Consider the following 19,418-nt stretch of genomic DNA (forward strand, 5'->3'; position numbering starts at 1 on the left):
TTTTGTTTGTTTTTAAAAATAAAGGAATGTCTCCTTTAAGTAAAATGAGCCAGCTTAAGGACTTAAGGTAGTTTCCCTCCAGGGCCTGACTTATCTTTCCACACTGTATAGTTGTTCAGCAAATATTTGCAATATACATCCGCAAAATTTCGCGAAGTTATTACGCGCACTGCGTGCAAGTGACTCGTCACACTTTCACTACTAGGTATTGTAGGTATTTCGTTCACGCTCGCTGTGACCCCAATGCCTACTTTAGATTCGACGGTCGCCTTGACTCTAACCTTCACTTGTGTGTCAGATACATTGATTGAGTACTTACGATGCGTAAAATCTAAGGCAATTTTGTGCTTCGAATTTGACAGGTAAACGAGATGGCGCTGACCAGCTCCATACATTTTGCGGTAACTCTGATGGTCAAAAGTGACAATTCAGTGACCGGAAAACATATGGCGCAGTACAGCGCCATCTGTTTTAGATACCAAACAAAGGGGCACTTTTTTTTTATTAGACGTTACCTCTCTAATCTCGATCATTTCTTTTACCTCTCTCTCTATCAATTTTCTTTGCTAATGGCTATGTGCACGGTAGTGGCGTTGGAATTAAGTTCCCATTTTAGTCACAGAGCGAGATAAGATCGTTTCGACTTTGACATGAAATTATCGCAGATATTGTAGTAAACATTCAGTTCATGATGTGCTTATCCATTTATTAAAGCGTAAAAGTAAAACAATTTTTATAGTTAACATTGGCTACCGGCAAACATACTAATCACACAACGCTACATCAGTCTTCAAATGACTTTCTACATAGGTATAATACATTACAATACAATAGTAAGAGTTATTGACTGTAAAAAAGACGTACTTATCTTCTTCTTCTTCTACCTAGCGTTATCCCGGCCTTTGCCAGGGTCCGCTTTCCTACTTGCTTTCCTCATGTACTTTTCTTATATAAAAAAACTTTCTCAAGTTTTAACAAATATTGTATGTATTCCAGCACCTCCCGGTGATACAATGCTCGACGATAGTGCGGTGCCGCGCGTGCCGGACGTACATCAACCCCTTCGTTTACTTCGTGGACGCGAAGCGATGGAAGTGCAACCTGTGCTACCGGGTGAACGACTGTAAGTACAACTAAATGGTCTACCATGCATTGGTAGAATCTAAGTTGCGTTACGGCATAAAACTCTGGGGAACAGTTATAAATACAATGTGGAAGCCATGTTTATAATGCAGTGGTATTAGAACAATAGTTCGCATTCCCCATTATGAGTATGAGTCTATACCATCATATTCCTGCTCCTTTCGTTGTTCGGATGGCTTTCATGCTATCAGACGCAAGAGGGTAGCCTCTCTGCTGAGACGAGTGCGAGACAGTAATAACAGTTCTCTTAAAGACATATTGAACCTTGTGATTTATCTTTCAGTACCCGAAGAGTTCCAATACGACCCCGTGAGCAAGTCGTACGGCGACCCGACGCGGCGGCCGGAGATCAAGTCCGCCACCATCGAGTTCATCGCGCCCGGCGAGTACATGCTGCGCCCGCCGCAGCCCGCCGTCTATCTCTTCCTGTTCGACGTCTCGCAGATCGCCATGGACTCGGGGTACTTGCAAGTAAGTTTTGGTTTAAAATTCTTTATTCTTATTAAGAATTTGACAATTCACTTATATGAGAACTTAAAACTACACAAATACATTTATTTTGCATGAAATTAGCGAAAGAACTTATAACATGGAGGGTATTTAAACATACAGTAAAATAAAATCTAAAATGTAACAAGGTGATTAGTGGTGCATTGTACGGTTAACATTCCATCTACTTGAGATGTATACAAAACGATATGTAGTTGACAGTAAGCTAAGGCCTAAAGCCTTGTTTTCGAGGTTCGTAATAACTATGCGTCAGCGGGGATCATCCCTGTACTGGTCGGTATAATGCATAAGTAGACCGTAGGTGCCGGTGCCACGAATATCGGGACTGGTTTTTTAGTTGTTGCAATCTCTAAAATATTTCACGGACAATGATAAAAAACCTATAGAAAGTTATCCTCAATTCTAATATTCTAATATTGATCTTCACTCACAGCACGATCCTCCCCCATCCTCTCCAGGTGACCAAGCCAGCGGAGTCGTGTTGCTTTGATCTCGCCAATTATATTAGGCATCGCAACCAGCTCCTCTAGCTCCCTATTTTTTCTTCGCCTCCAAGTTCCATCCTCCTCTCTGATAGGTCCCAGAATCTTCCGCCAGATTTTCCTCTCCGCCACTAAGAGCTTGCTCTCTTCTTTCTGAGTCAGCGTCCAAGCTTCACACCCATACATCAAAATTGGTCTAATCACGGTCTTGTAGACTCGAATTGTGGTTGGTCTACTGATCAGCTTGGACACTAAGGGTCGGTTGCACCAAACTGTTCGTATCGTTAAAGAGTTCGCTAAATTTTTATGTATGGAAAGTTTCATAGTAAAGCGCCAGGGCGCGCCGGCTGACGTTGATAAGTCTGTCAAATGTGTTTGGTGCAACTGGCCCTAAGACTCGATGGAGCGCTGCCGAGCATCTTAGAGCGTATGTGAGGCACCCGGGCGGAAAACGTCCGTCTGGGCGTCCCAGATACCGCTGGAGTGACGAAGCCCAAAAAGACCTGTCCGCCCTCGGAATACCCAACTGGCGTGAAATGGCGCAGAATAGGGCAGAATGGCGCTCTCTTGTGTCAGAGGCCAAGATCCTCTTTGGGTCACTGAGCCTGTGATGTATGTATGTATGTATGTATGTATGTATGTATGTATGTATGTATGTATGTAAGTATGTATGTATGTAATATTGATCTTACCATTACAGGTAGTATGCGAGACCCTGAAGAACAACCTAGACCAGTTACCTGGCGACGCTCGCACGCAGGTGGGCTTCATCTGCTACGACTCGCACGTGCACTACTACCTCATGAGCGAGGGGCTCACGAGGCCTAAGGAGATGACTGTACTGGATATTGACGGTGAGTGTTTGTTACAACAATACAGCTGGCTCTATAGAACAACCTAGACCAGTTATCTAGCGACGCTCGCACGCAGGTGGGCTTCATCTGCTACGACTCGCACGTGCACTACTACCTCATGAGCGAGGGGCTCACGAGGCCTAAGGAGATGACTGTACTGGATATTGACGGTTAGTGTTTGTTACAACAATACAGCTGGCTCTATAGAACAACCTAGACCAGTTATCTAGCGACGCTCGCACGCAGGTGGGCTTCATCTGCTACGACTCGCACGTGCACTACTACCTCATGAGCGAGGGGCTCACGAGGCCTAAGGAGATGACTGTACTGGATATTGACGGTTAGTGTTTGTTACAACAATACAGCTGGCTCTATAGAACAACCTAGACCAGTTATCTAGCGACGCTCGCACGCAGGTGGGCTTCATCTGCTACGACTCGCACGTGCACTACTACCTCATGAGCGAGGGGCTCACGAGGCCTAAGGAGATGACTGTACTGGATATTGACGGTTAGTGTTTGTTACAACAATACAGCTGGCTCTATAGAACAACCTAGACCAGTTATCTAGCGACGCTCGCACGCAGGTGGGCTTCATCTGCTACGACTCGCACGTGCACTACTACCTCATGAGCGAGGGGCTCACGAGGCCTAAGGAGATGACTGTACTGGATATTGACGGTTAGTGTTTGTTACAACAATACAGCTGGCTCTATAGAACAACCTAGACCAGTTATCTAGCGACGCTCGCACGCAGGTGGGCTTCATCTGCTACGACTCGCACGTGCACTACTACCTCATGAGCGAGGGGCTCACGAGGCCTAAGGAGATGACTGTGCTGGATATTGACGGTGAGTATCTAAAAAATTTCAATACGTAAATAAATAACTTACAATATTCCAATTTATTTTATGTAAAAATTGTCCCTTACGAAATCAATTTAATTTCCAGACATATTCCTGCCGTCTCCCGAGTCGCTACTAGTGAACCTCGGCGAGCGGAAGGAGCTAGTGAAGGAGCTGCTGGCCGTGCTGGGCGCGCGGCGCAGCGCCGGCGCCGCCGCGCCCTCCGCGCTGGGCGCCGCGCTGCAGGCCGGGTACAAGCTCATGGTAAACACTACACCATAGTTGGACCTTACGCCGTTGCTATAAGATTCACATTTGGTCAGTTAGCTGTTTACATATAACGTTTATTACCAGAGCTCGGCAGGGGTGAGCCATTTTGACGTCACTTATGTCAAGTGTAGATATCAATATAGATACACCTTAGAAAGAAATATTAAAATAAAACTTTATTAATTGTAATTTAACTAAAATGTCAATGCCTTATGTACAAATAAACTTTAATAGTAGCATATGGATGGATACATATACATACATATTATTTGAAGAGGTTTACTAAAAAAGCTTGCTATAAAATTAATTTGTTTTAATGGCGACGTAAAGATCGTAGCGGAAAGGCAGCCTAAATAAAATAATTTCTTTAGTTATTAAATTACACTACATATACCATCGAATGACAAGGCATGTCCATGTTGTGCAAACTCTGAAAACAGCTCACCCCCGCCGAGCTCTGTTTATTATGGGCGAATGTGAAGAACTCGTACTCAAAGCTACTCTTCGAAGTTCTAGACGCGCTGGACCCTTCGCGCGCGGAGCGACACTCTGCCGTATTTAAACTTCTAGATATTCACAAGAAACGACAGGTACTAGATCCATTCTAGATACGTTATAGTTTAGATATCACCTAGTTCTCTTTTGCAACGCAATTCGGGCAACTAATGTCACTTTTACGTGAGATAGAGTAAGATATCTATTAGATGTGAATTGGATCTCTAAGTCATATCCTGTGGAAATCGTTCAAGAGTATCTCAAGAATCGCGCAAATGTCAAATTTGACAGGTTAGATCTTAAACATCATACCGTTATCGTATTTTGGTGATGTCTAAAAGATATCTAATAGATGTCTATTTCAAAATCCGAAATATATATTTTACAGGCGCCGACAGGAGGTCGCATCACAGTGTTCCAGACATGTTTACCGACCATCGGACCCGGGCGGTTAGAATCAAGGTATGTTACACATAAGCATTGTTTGTTTTAATTATAAAAAAAAAAACACTCATGCTCATTGCTTCGCTCGGGACGGATAAATTGCCTCGGGTAGAATTAATTGTTTTATGCTTTTGTTGTACGATCACCTGTAGGGAATGCAAATCGGTTATTTTTTGTATGGAAATAATCGGTTATTAACCGAAACCGCGGTTATTTCCATACAAAAAATAACCGATTTGCATTCCCTAATCACCTGCAACAATATGTTACTCGTTGGCGTTAATATTAATATTTAACAAGTTGACTCATATCAGCAGAGAGCGCAACTTTGGTGCCGATGACGTCATTATGACGTTAAGTCGCATATAGGATGTTTTTTTAAAACAACATTGTAACACCTCAATGATTCTTAATAATGATAATATATATATATAATTCTTTATTTATAAAAATGCTTGGTAATTTACACAAAAAATAATGTAAACATTAAAAAACGATACGAAACGATCTCCTTCTCGTTCAATATGCTTTGTTGTTTTCAAATGTTTCTCTATATTTCTTGCTTTTGCTGTTAAATTTTGGTCACATTTTTTCATTTTTTACAATCAGAAAAGGAAATTTCTGCAAATACGGCTGCAAAGACTCCATAGCGACTTCAAACAATAATATTTCGGTTATATTTTATTAATAAAAAAATAAGTATACAGTAATTGGTTGTCATTTCCAACAATCTTGTTTTTAACATGACAAAGACAGTTAGTTATGTGTTTATACCTGGCCAGTACGTATAAAAACTCTCAAGCTTCAATATCGGTAAACTAAAGAGGCTAATAAATTGTTATTTGTTTAAGTATCTATAATCTAGATAACAACACTCTGTATTTAGCTTCACGTCATACGTCTGTCATCGGCACCAAAGTTGCGCTCTCTGCATATCAGTGAAAGAATAATGATCAAAGTCAAATGGCGTCCTAACATGTTTAATCTTCTGTCGAAAGATGGCAGTAAATGTACAGTAGCTACATAATTTACCATGACAGTAACTGTCTATTTCAAATTATCTTCGATTGCAGCTGACCGTTAAATCTACTATTTGAACGTTCTTCTTTTTTTTCAGAGAAGACCCCAACGCGCGGTCCTCGAAAGACGTGGCGCACTTAAAACCGGCCACGGACTTTTACAAACGCATCGCGTTGGACTGCAGCGGAGCGCAGGTGGCCGTTGACCTGTTCTTGCTCAGCTCACAATACAGCGATTTGGCGACGTTAAGTGAGTATCGAAGCACTTGGTGGCCATTTTCAAACCGGCCACGGACTTTTACAAACGCATCGCGCTGGACTGCAGCGGAGCGCAGGTGGCCGTCGACCTGTTCTTGCTCAGCTCACAATACAGCGATTTGGCGACGTTAAGTGAGTATCGAAGCACTTGGTGGCCATTTTCAAACCGGCCACGGACTTTTACAAACGCATCGCGTTGGACTGCAGCGGAGCGCAGGTGGCCGTCGATCTGTTCTTGCTCAGCTCACAATACAGCGATTTGGCGACGTTAAGTGAGTATCGAAGCACTTGGGAGCCATTTCCAATGGTAAACCCCCTCGGTTAACCTTTTGGACGCCAATGACTGATATATCCGCACCGCAGGTTCAACGCCAAAGACCGATTAATCGGTCACAGACCACAGAGCAACATAGACCTACGTGCATACGCATAAAGTTCAATTTCAGTTTTGACACTTCGGTGACGTGGCGTTCGCATGACAGCTCAGTGGGTCGCTGAGGAGCTTAGGCACATGCCGTGATAGCAGTGAACGCTGGTTCGATTCCAGCCCTGGGCACTGGAGGCCTATGTATGACATTTACATATTTCGGTTTATAATTTATATAGTAGTGTTTCTACTTGAATTAAAAAACACAAATTAAAAAAAGTTCAAAAGTATTTTAATTGGTTCTAATAGTATTTTCAATAGTTTGGAAGGTGTAGATTATCAAAATACATTCTGCAATGCCCATATTTCCATGGAACATAAATACTGTAAAAATGTACTGGTTAACGTCTATCCTACTTGACAAACAACAACACTCACATCGGTGGATCTTATTACAAAAAGCATAAGGTCCACCGATTTACAGTTAACAGTGTGGGCGATGGTACATGACTCAGTTTTTGACGTGATAACGTCTTATAAATCGATGAACACCGGTAGCATGCACAAAAAGACTAGCACCTGCTGAGTCGGGACCATTTCGTGACAGTTATGTTGTTGTGTTACTTGTTGTTTAATTTTATTTTTTTGTCACGTATAAACGCTCTCTATTCTATTCTAAAAAGTGTCACGTCGTGGACAGATCTCCATGGTAAAGTTGTAGATAGATCTCCATGGTAGCGTTATGGCCACGTTTTCTTATGACGTTGTCACGCAAAATTATCGTCCGTAAACCGCATTTACAGACAACTATATTTTTTTCTCAGGCGGCATGAGCAAGTTCAGCGGTGGGACCGTGTACCACATCCCGTTGTTCAAAGCGAGCCGGTCGTGGCAGGCCGCCACGCTTGAGCGGATGCTCACACGGTACCTCACGAGGAAGATCGGCTTCGAGGCCGTCATGCGGGTCCGCTGCACGAGGTAAAGCTACACACTATGACTTAACTAATTGTTTTAGACCTTATCTCAACTAAAACATCAATATGGTGCGTCGTATCAAAAAAATAAATATAACCTTTTTTGTTAAGAATGTAATAGGGAACATTTCTTTCATTGACACCTTTTTCCTATATTGTATCCTTTCCCCAAAAAACAAAAAACACTCTCAACCGGGACATGTTTCAAGCTAAAAGGGGGGGTTGCGTCAGCGGGAGGGGGAGGGACGCTAGTGTGCGTAAAGCACCATACCCAAAGGTATCATACTACATTCATTGAATGCTGACTATAATTTGTTTTTCTTGCCCATACATTAGAACATAATTTAACCGAATCAAAAAGATAACCAATTAACTGAGAATAGACAGCCTGTGCAGGCAAAGTGAAGAAGACTGAGCATGAAAGCGGACCCTGGCGGCTAGGCCGGGAAAACGCTATAGTCCGTTTTTTAGCATTAGAAAGAACTTCGCAGAAGTAAGCTTGTGGTTCCAAATCCGGCACTTGGTAATAATTTGAAGTAAATTATATGTATTGACCATGCTACATTAGATAATTCAATAATTATTAACAATTAAATAGCCTGATAAAAACTGCACGCTTGCTTCTGTGGAGTTCTTTCTAATGCTAAATAAAAAAAACGAACCATAGTTTGAAGAAGACAGTTAGACTGTGTAAATGCAAATGTGTGTGAATGCAGTCTTATTTTCCTATTTAAGAATCGTTAACAGACGGCACTGATGACAACAAATATCAATATAATAACGGGGAAGAAATGTAGAAAGTATGTATGTAGAAAGCAATGTGGGACAGTATTCAAGTTTAGCCCGATGCGGTGAATTTTTCAATTTATTCATTTGAACCTCTAATACACCAATATTATCTGCAGGGGTATCTCCATCCACACGTTCCACGGGAACTTCTTCGTTCGCTCCACGGACCTGCTGTCGCTGCCCAACGTGTCGCCGGACGCAGGGTTCGGCATGCAGCTCGCGATAGAAGAGTCGCTGTCCGATCTACAGCAAGTCTGCTTCCAGGCCGCGCTGCTGTATACTAGTAGTAAAGGTTAGTTGTATCCTACTGATATTATATGCAGAGGTATCTCTATACGCTCCACGGACCTGCTGTCGCTGCCCAACGAGTCGCCGGACGCAGGGTTCGGCATGCAGCTCGCGATAGAAGAGTCGCTGTCCGATCTACAGCAAGTCTGCTTCCAGGCCGCGCTGCTGTATACTATCCTTTAGATAATCCTTTGCCTTTAATACATGAGATAAGCACTTTTGTCCTAATATTCATTCGCCAAGGCTTAATGCTTATCTTAAATTATAATATGAATTTCTATTACTACTGTATATGGCTCCTGATTTTTCTATACAATAAACCAAAGACCATAAACAACATTTAAATTATTGAGATACGTTGAAAGACAGTACGAAGAGGAAGAGCGAGGAGGGGGCAGTTTTACGACTTCTACATTCTTTCAACTCGCGGAGATTTAAAAACAACCCTGAATAGGCTATTAATATAAGATTGTGGCAAAAATTTCATATTTGGTGCAAGCTTTTATCGCTGACAAACTGCACTTTTCTTACGACAGACAACTAATACTCATCGAGACAATTCTAAAAACCCCTAACACAATTAGGTTGCGTTGTTTCATCACAAAGCTCCTATGGTCACCTCCTGTCTCCATCATCAGATCAGCTCGATGGTACAGTCAGCCAAGACAGTGGTTTACCACTTTTCGATTCTATCTTCTGATTGATAGAGTCGAAAAGTGGTAGACCACTTTCTTGGCTGACCGTACCATAATATTGCATTGTCATCCGATTTATACATGCATGCAAAATTTCAGCTCAATTGGAAACCGGAAAGTGGATCAAATTTAACTTGCAAGATTTTATTACAGACTGACAGACGGGACAGGTGAAAGTAAATAAAAGCTTGTAAAAAATAAGTAAACTCTATGGAATAATTTCATGTAACAGGTGAAAGAAGGATACGAGTGCACACACTGGCGCTGCCCATAGCCAACACACTCACGGACGTACTGCACTCCGCGGACCAGATGTGTATCATAGGACTACTCAGTAAAATGGGTGAGTACCATACATAACATAGTTGCTTGTGTATAATTTGTAAGAAGTTTGGGTGATTATCGACTGAATTAATTGTTCTTTATAGTTAGCAATCTACCCAATATTGCATGCAAGTTCTTGAACCGTCTAAATGAGCCTTGAGAGGCGCTCGAACGGGGCGTCCGTGTTAAACAAATGCAAACGAATGCGTCAGTGCACAATCGGTACCCTGAGGCCATTTGGGCGCCCCGCAGAATATTCGCTACTGAAGTCTTATAAAAGCAAAAACAGGCAACACGGAATACGTTATTCTAGTATCTAGGATAAATGTAAATAAAAAAAAACAACGGGTTGCACTCCGGGAGTGCCGGCAGAAGTGAAAACTCAACGACATTGTAACTCAAAATATTAATAACAGCGCCATCTAGTGCAAAATGTCTGCAGCACTATGTATAATTGAGGTTAACGCCATCTAGCGTTATTTCGTCGCATTACTTGTAACCCCTAAGCACATCACTGTGAGTACTACAGTTATATTAATACCAGTTTTAGGGAAACTCACTAGATGGCATTTAAATCAAAAATCACCATGACATTGTCCGTCACACAAGCGCCCTGCGCCGCCTAAACGAAACAACAGGCTCAGGCAAACATTTTCGCCGCGCGGTAGGAAGAGAGGATTACGCCTTACGCTGTCTCGAGTTTAACATTTTCTCCCCACCTCAAAAAGTGCACACACAGCGCCGCTAAAGAAGTTTTCACTTCAAAAACAGGGTTAAATCAAAAGAGATTATATTGAAATTATTTTTTCCATGACGACCGGTCTGGCCTAGTGGGTAGTGAAACTGCCTACGAAGAGGATGGTCCCGGGTTCGAATCCTGTTAAGGGCATTTATTTGTATGATGATACAGATATTTGTTGCTGAGTCATGGTTGTTTTCTATATGTATTTAAATATTTATATATATTATATGTATCGTTGTCTGAGTACCCACAACACAAGCTTTCTTGAGCTTACCCTGGGGCTTAGTCATTTTGTGTAAAAAATGTCCTATAATATTTATTTATTTATTTATTTTCCAGCCGTGGACCGTTGCGTGGACGCGTCCATGTCGGAGGCGCGGGAGGCGTTGATAAACGTGGCTATAGACGCGCTGTCCGCGCACCGGCTGTCGCAGAACCTGCCCGCCGGCAGCGCCAGCTCCGCGCTGCACGCGCCGGCCTCGCTGCGCCTGCTGCCGCTGCTGCTGCTAGCCTTGCTGAAAAGGGTTAGTTCATTTGTTCGGTTTCAAGGGACTTCTGTTTCAGCGGACGTTAGCGGGCAACGGGACGTTTTTACATGGGTTCGAACAAATCTCGTGCGTCCGCGGCCTGACCACGACATTGCGCGACTGGGTTCGGCTAAGGCGAAAACCATAGGTGGGAACGATAGGTCCGATAGCTGTGTCTGGCTCCAACCTATGGTTGTCGCCTTAGCCGAAATCAATGTCGTGGCGCTATTTTAGATAAAAATGATAAAATCAGTCGCACGCGTCCGCGCCACGATACTAACGCTCATACCATTTTTCGTGCTCAGAGGCACGACAAAACGAGCCTTACATGCAATTCCCGGTTGTTTTTCGCTAAAAGATCGTTTACAACAGGCTAGATGACAAGTTTTTAATCATGATACCAGTCGATCAGGTTTGTTTTGGGGATCAAATGTCCATATAGGACTTTTTGCATGAAAGCAATACAAAATCAAAATCGATAGTCAAAGCCTGACATATGTAAGTGTAATGAACGGTTTTTAAAATGGGACTCACTATTATGCTACTAATTTTGACTTTCCCATACAAAATTTTGAGATCCATTTTTTATCATTTTGGGCTTAGCCCCTTAGTAAAAGTAATTCAGCACGCTGTTTCCAAAAATTATCCGTTGTTTAGGCCGGGGCCCCACTGGTGCGCACGCTATGTACACGACCCACGTTCCTATACAAAATTTTGTGGGCTTGCCCACGGTTTGTATTAAAACGTGGGCCATATGGATGTAGCGTGCGCAGCAGTGGGGCTCCGGCCTTACGTTTACAATTACATGTGTTGTTACAGAAAGCGTTCCGGACGGGCACGTCGACGCGACTCGACGATCGCGTGGCCGACATGTGCGACATCAAGTCTCTACCACTACCACAACTAATACGAGCCGCGTATCCCCCTCTCTATCCGATACACGAGCTGTGTAATATGAGGGAAGAGGACCCCATGCTGCCGCAGCTCATGCTTAGTGCGCAGAGGTAAGAATCAAGTAGATAGGAGGAGTTAGTTATGCCCTCTTTCCGAAAACTTTAGTTGTTTCAAAACAACGAAATAGTAAAAACTGTTCATTCCGTGCAATAAGGGCTCTTCTTAACAAAGGTTTATTTGGAGGATCTCATTTACAAGAGCATTATCAACATTATCTTAGGTCAAATATTTTACTTTATTTTCAACAATCTGAAAAATGAGACTCCGATCCACCATAGAAACATGTCAAACATTTTTTACATTTGGTTTTTGATGTCACAGACTGTCATGGTGGATTACGGTAAATTAGGGGGAGGGGGGGTCTGAACATCGGATGATGGTAGGATGACGTAGGAGGAAACAGGGTCATTCGAAGCATGATTTTTGGATGATTTTAGGGGGGGGGGGGTGTCCAAAAATCGATGACGTAATTAATTTATGGACAGCCCCAAAGGACTAACAAATCTTAACATCCATTTGCTAAATTAGTTTTTTTGTTCAAACAGGATAAACGCAAACGGCTGCTACCTCCTAGACGACCTGGACACGATGATCATCTACGTGTGCCACGGCGTCTCCCCCGCCTACCTGTCAGAGACCTTCGGCGTGGCCGCCTTCAGCCAGTTACCTGACGAAGCCAGAAGTCTACCTGCTATAGAGACGGACGCGAACGAAGCGCTGCACGCGTTCATTGAGAAGCTAAATGAGGACCGGCCTTATGAGTCCGGGATACTTGTTTTAAGGTCAGTATCTGATACTAAGTTAGAGTGAGGCCTACGCAGTGTCGCCTTTAGCCAGTTACCTGATGAAGCCAGGAGTCTACCTGCTATAGAGTATCTGTCTAGTGCGTCAAAGTGAGATCGACACCTGTTACCTGACAAAGCCAGAAGTTTACCTGCTATAGCGACGGACGCGAATGAAGCCCGAAACGATTTGGTGCAACTGCCCCTAAAGCTCTGGTTTCCTAGGAAAGCGGTGCCGTCATATAGCGGCCGTAATACAGCGGTGAATGACGTCACTAGAACATTGCCTATGTAAACCAAATGGCGCGGTTTTCTAGAGGGCGGTGATTGACATCTTAACGTCAATAAGCGGTGCCGCCTTTCGCCGTCTTTTTGCGTTCGCTACATGACGGCGGCTATATGACGGCACCGTTTTTCTAGGAATCTTCAAAGCTTAAGACAACCTATTAATAGCTAATTGAGTATTGTAGCGCGTTTATACATGTAATAGCACCATATAACGTTATTTCATCATCATCATCATCCCAGCAGACGTCCACTGCTGAACATAGGCCTTCCCCTTTTTTGAGGGGTGAATGTCATAATCGCCACGCTTGGCAGGCGGGTTGGCGATCGCAGTCGAGTACACCGAATTTGAGGGACGCTGCTGCCCGTCCACTGGTGGTCTTGGACGTGGTTTAAGGACATACCCGGGTCCACGTTATTAACAAAATCCTTTTTCCACAGAGACAACTCCCCCTCGCGGCACCAGTTCATCGAGCGGCTCGTCGACGACCGCATGGAGTCCTCCTTCTCCTACTACGAGTTCTTACAACACGTCAAGCAGCAGGTCAAATGATAACGTCAACGATTGACGGCGCACACAACTGAAAGTGAACCTTATGGCTAAGACGTAAGGTCTAATAACGAGCGACGAGTTTGCGCGGCGCGAGCGGCGGCCATAGGTTGAAGCGAGACCGCGATCCGAACTTTCGTTCTCAACTGCTGCGGCGGCCGTAGGTTGAAAAGAGACACAGCGATTTGACCTTTCATTCTCAACTGCTGTAGGTTGAAAAGAGACAGCGATTTGACCTTTCGTTCTCCATGGCTGCCGCTCGTCGCTGTCGTTGCCGCGTGTAGTCGTGTCTAAAGTGTCATTCTATGGAACTTGCTAACTATGTAAACAAACCGCCATATTGAAATTTTCTCTGAATTATAAATTTACTAGTGACTTTGTTTACAAAGTGCCATAGAATGACATTTCAGGTCGTAATGATCAGTTGAGCGTAGTGTTGGTTAAGCCTCGGGCCCTTTGTGTCCTCTGTTTTAATACTCGACTCTGTTTTTCAGACTTAATTATGGCACCCAAGTTATTTTCAACTTGTTAAAAACTTGAGTCCTTTTCAGAGACCTCTCATTATTTTAACAAAAAATAAAATCATAGTGCATTATCATGGGTTATTAGGTAAACAAATCATACAATAACGCGTAGTTTCTTTATTGTATTTTAGATAAAACCTATTAAATTGTTGATGGAGTCTTTAATCCTTACGAGTTGCGCTTAAAAAATATTCAATATAGGACTGGGCGCGGGATTCTAAAAAATTCGGAAGTTTTTTTAAATCCCGAGCGGATTTCCGTAAAAAAGAGTCGTGTCACATATATCGGAGCGGCCAAGGTGCTCACAGATATCTCGACGCTCTTTTGCCAAGGCGTTAAAGTGCGTGTTCAGATATTTTTGAGTACCTCAGCCGCTCCGATGTATCTGATAGCGACTGCACCAACACTAGTTAATCGAGGGTCACACATCGCTACGTGGCGTTGAGGTATCGACATTTGTGAAGCTTGTAGCTGTACAAAAATTATGTTTTGTTATCTGTGCTTTGAAACACGGGTGTATTTTGTCGGATGATTCATTCGTTTGAACAATACTTTTATGAAAGTGATTCTATGTTGTTATTTTAAGAAATCTTACCTATTCTTCGTATTTATTTTACTTATTATATTGATAATTAAGATTTCAGAAATCGATTAAAAGAATGTTACTAGGACGGATGTATTTTCAATGAAAAATGCCTATAAAAACTCGTTTAAATTGCTATTGAATGATACATTGAATATTATTATCTTGGCTTAACTTTGAAAACAATGCCTTATAAGGGCCACCCCATACTAGCGTCTTTTGAGCTAGTGTGGGGTGACTCGAAAGCATATAGCGTGAAAACGCTACGTCAACGCTATGTTACGATGTGAACACGACTACAATACCTAGGGTAATTCGCCAATAACTGGCCACTTAAAATGAAGTGGCCAGTTATTGGTGGCTGGTTTTTGAAAACTGGCCAGATATTTAAACCTTATACTAAAATGAATTATGTTTATTGGTGAATAGAATTCATTTTTATTTTAGGGCGGCCAGTTACTAAAAGTGGCCAGTTACTGGCGAATTACCCTACTAGCTGAACAATAGGTATCGGCCTTGACTTTGTTGAATAATTATTGAACTGTAAAAACGTGACACCTTCATTGTAACATTTATCTAAGTTATACGAATTATACTATGGTTTAAAAGCTTGGCGACTTATTACTTTTAGTTTCTGAATAGCTCTTATAGATGCCCTTAAGTACACTTGTATAGTCCCCACCAAATTATTCGGAATTCAAAATAGGTCCTCACAAATATCTGAGCACGATTATTGTCAAGAACAACTTAGATAGCAAATACAGACATTTTGTGGTATTGTTGGTTATTTTTTGTGCAACTTTGTGAAAATATATGCCTTTTATGTTTTGGTAAGGCGGAATAAAACATTCAGTTAGTAGAACTCCAGTTAACTTTGATGCGGTCTGTAAAAAGCAGCGGCGCAAGATTTGATTTGAAAGTTATTCTGTCCGTCAAAAGAAAATGTATTCTGTCTTCACAATAAATGTGTTCAGATGTTTGTACGCACTTGGACGTTTAGATATACATAATAATCGATTACACACTCTACCCTATCTGTTAGACCATCTAATACGCTGAAAATGTATAGATATAGATATATTAAAGTTGATGAGTAGTGTAACGAACGAAATATTTAATAAAATTACTATAACTGTAAATAAATATGTTTAACTTGTCAAATAGAGTGCAATCGCACATTTAAAAATATTGACACAAATGAGGTTTTTTATGTTCGACCATATTAATATGAGGGTATGGTCGAATATTGAACGCAGCAGTAATGTTTGAGTCTATGTTATTAAGTGTGCGATTTGTTATGTAGATCTATAGATAAATAAGATTATTCGATTACAAGGAGTTATTCCCATTTGTCCTATAGAACAAAAGTATGGATAAGGTATAATTTTATAAATCAAAAACCAACTATGTCAACGGCATTTAATTCTCGTTTCGTAGAAAGTAATGTTACAAATATTTTGTTTTAAAATCGAACGAAATAAAACCAAAGCACGGCTTTTGGAAAAGACTGAAGAAGAAAAATATATATCGAGTAATATCTAAATTACCCTTCTCAGCACATGTATGTCTATATGTATGTATGTCTTGATATGCTAACAATTATTGGGACTAGACTAGGATTGATTTACTCATTATTATTACAGAAACAATACAGAGGGGCCTACTGCGAACCACGTTCGACGTGTTGCCTCTCTGTCGCGTTTGTAAATTCGTACGTAAGTGTGACAGACAAGCTACACGTCGAAGGTGGTTCGCAATAGGCCCTCTGCTTGTTCCATGGAATAGAACGAATGGGAAGCACTCACTATGACAAGATACTAGCATACAGACACACTGCCAGACAGGAAAAGCTAAGCATAACACAGCTTAGAGATAGTAGGAGTTAGGGATCAAATTGTCAAGAGCTACAGATATAGTTCCACAGCTTATTGTTGTGTTACTTATTTTGCAAAGAGCTATTACCTAATCACGGGGCTTTTGCAGCTAAGGGACGCGTTTCAGGCATTGACGTATATCACAGGACTGGCCTTATACGGGCCATAGTCTAATAAAACATGGTCTTCCCAGAGTGACACATGCCTACGTCACAAAAACATGGCCGCTATATATAGCGCTATCGCATATTATCATATAGCGCTGTCGCATGATGACGTAGGCTTGTGTCAGTCACGTGACCACGAAAAGACCGGAAGAGTACCAGGCGGAGTATATTATTATACCAATGATACGGGCAATAAGAATGGGGCATGAATGGGGCCAGTACAGCGGTGTGTCACCTGTGTCACCGCTACAACGCGATTGGTTGATGAGTTCGCATCACGCGCGCGATTGGTCGCAACTAGTTGCGTTTGACTGCACGATTGGCTCAAATTCGTGAGTGACACCGCTGAACAAGCACAGACAGAAAACATAGAGGTCCCTAGCTTACAGGCACGTAAAATGTTAAAGCTGCTTTTCCTAATGGTATACAATTTTCAAAAGGTAAACCATAAACGCGACATGATAAATATCTTGATGACATTACGTTGCCAAAGCCGAGTAGATGTCTGCCATTTTGACAGTGATTTAGAAATAAAGTTATAATCAAAAACGATGTTCAAACGGTAATCTTTTTTATAAACTTTGATTTCAATTATGTTGTGGTTTGTATTATGAAATTTATGAACTGAATCATAAATAGGATTTTTGCCGTATTATTTTTTAATTTACACGGAAAGTTTTATCTACAAAAATGCAAAATCTATATCTCTTTTTCAATCTACAGATATACTAACGTCACGCGTTTGATGATATCAACATTTATGTTTGTTGATAAGATGTTTGTTGGTTTCTCTAAGCTTATGATTATACTATATCGTCGGGTGACAAGCAAAAGTCACTAAGTACTATCAAAAAATCAAAGTAACAATGCACTTTATTACACTTGTAACACGGTTTATTGTCCAATAATTTCAATGGTGTTAGTTAGTGACTTGCTTGTCACCCGACGATATTATTCATAATGACTTACGAGTCAATGGTAAAATGTCATAAAATGACGACTGCAATCCTTATGAATAGGATTAAAAGGGATAAAAAGGAAAACAGAGTCGATAAGACTAGGCAGTCGACTTGATATAATCCACGTATAATCTTTTATGAACATAAAACAAAAATGATAAGATAACTAAGAATTTGTTATATGGAAACGCTTTGTACAGTCAGCAGCTAAAGCACACGCGCTCATATTCACGTTAAAGTTGAGTCTTTTTGAACATCTTACCAGCTCAGCAACTTTGCTACCGACTGTACGTTTAGCGTTTGAATGCGTGGAGTGTAAGGTTATACTTACTTATATAAAATTGTGCAACAGTTGTACGTTATGGAACAATAAGTGTAGGTATTGAATATTTTGTTGCATGGTCACTTGACTAACGCCTAAAACTCAGTCGGTCGTATATAATGACGCAGATATGATTCTGCATACTATTTGCAGACTAGAAGGGATACCACATGAATATTTGGGCATTAAATGTGAGATGTTAACCTAAATCTTGGCGGAATCTTAAATAATTATGATTGCGAATAGAGTAGGGCTATGATTGTTGATTGTAAGCAAGGAACAAATTAACACATTAGTCCACAGAGCGAAGCGAAGGCTTTTTAGCCACTAGGCGCATATAATTTTTAATTTGCTCCTTGCTGCTTTTTACTGGGGTGACTCAGTTATGTTTTGATGTTGTGTATAGAAAATGTTTTTTTATTTGTATGTCGCAACCTCAACGGTTTAATCAAGCGATGGCCCTATGTAATTTAAGCCATTTTCCATCCCCACAGTGAAATAATTTATTTATTAATGTATTTCTATAATAAAACGAATGAAATACATTACACTTTGGGGAAGGCGAGGTCTACACGACATCTATTTTAAAATTGTTTATTTTCCATTTCGAATGCCTGACGTGTATTTTTATTATATTTCGGTAGTAGGTGTATCTGTAATTAATTAGTTTTAATCCATGTATTTACTTGATATTACTTCTATTGTAAATTTAATAGAATTATTTATGAAATTTTAGGTAGACGGTTTTATACTGAAATGAGGTCGGGTGAAACATTACGGAAATAGAATTGTCCAGAAATACAAATACATATAGGAATAGTTATTATATTGCCAGATATATGTATATTGTTCATAGATGCAGATATGTCTCAACTCAACGCATAAGAAGCAAGTTGACGCTGTACTGTTTCGCCGCTTGTATACTTTACCGTGGACATCCACTACGGACAAAAACGGCATTTCGTGGACATCAAACTCCACGGTAATTTGAATGTGACTGCGTATCTCATATCCCCTGCTTTAAGGCCCATTTTGACAAAAACTTGCATGCGATTTTCGTTAGATGGCGGTATTTGGTCGATCGACTGAATTCATTGTACTCTGTAGTGAGCAATGTATCGAATATTGCATGCAAGTTGAACCGTCTAAAGGGGACTTTAGAGTGACGGTAAATATGTACCTAGTGGACTCCTGTGGTAAAGTACAGAAGCGCTCTTTGGCCGAGCACCGCTTAAATCGCGTCGGTCCCAGTAGTTGACTGAATGAACATTTTATTGCCACTGTTAAACTAGCCGACTGAACTCTGAAGCCTTGTAACTTGTTTCATTATAACGAATCCAAAATATACGTGTTTCAATTCATAGTCATATGTGAAATAGTTTTATATTAGGTA

At 41.3% G+C, this 19,418-nt stretch overlaps 2 protein-coding genes across 2 annotated transcripts in view; one reads left to right on the forward strand and one right to left on the reverse strand.

The window, feature by feature from the left end:
- LOC134665771 (protein transport protein Sec24A) overlaps positions 1-19,368 on the forward strand; it is a 29,642-nt gene extending 10,274 nt beyond the window's left edge. Inside the window, exons 4-16 of the mRNA XM_063522752.1 lie at positions 997-1,123; positions 1,427-1,614; positions 2,836-2,989; positions 3,940-4,097; positions 4,987-5,060; positions 6,160-6,311; positions 7,511-7,664; positions 8,566-8,741; positions 9,665-9,775; positions 10,838-11,022; positions 11,845-12,029; positions 12,525-12,761; positions 13,488-19,368. Coding sequence (XP_063378822.1) covers positions 997-1,123; positions 1,427-1,614; positions 2,836-2,989; positions 3,940-4,097; positions 4,987-5,060; positions 6,160-6,311; positions 7,511-7,664; positions 8,566-8,741; positions 9,665-9,775; positions 10,838-11,022; positions 11,845-12,029; positions 12,525-12,761; positions 13,488-13,599 — 2,013 coding nt within the window. The 3' untranslated portion in view covers positions 13,600-19,368. The remainder of the gene's footprint in view (positions 1-996; positions 1,124-1,426; positions 1,615-2,835; positions 2,990-3,939; positions 4,098-4,986; positions 5,061-6,159; positions 6,312-7,510; positions 7,665-8,565; positions 8,742-9,664; positions 9,776-10,837; positions 11,023-11,844; positions 12,030-12,524; positions 12,762-13,487) is intronic.
- The window catches only part of LOC134665770 (NAD(P)H-hydrate epimerase), a 460,493-nt gene that overhangs the window by 218,431 nt on the left and 222,644 nt on the right, over positions 1-19,418 (reverse strand). The gene's annotated exons all lie outside the window — the stretch shown is intronic.

The sequence above is a fragment of the Cydia fagiglandana genome, chromosome 7 (assembly GCF_963556715.1).
Source record: "Cydia fagiglandana chromosome 7, ilCydFagi1.1, whole genome shotgun sequence".
Taxonomy (NCBI): Eukaryota; Metazoa; Arthropoda; class Insecta; order Lepidoptera; family Tortricidae; genus Cydia; species Cydia fagiglandana.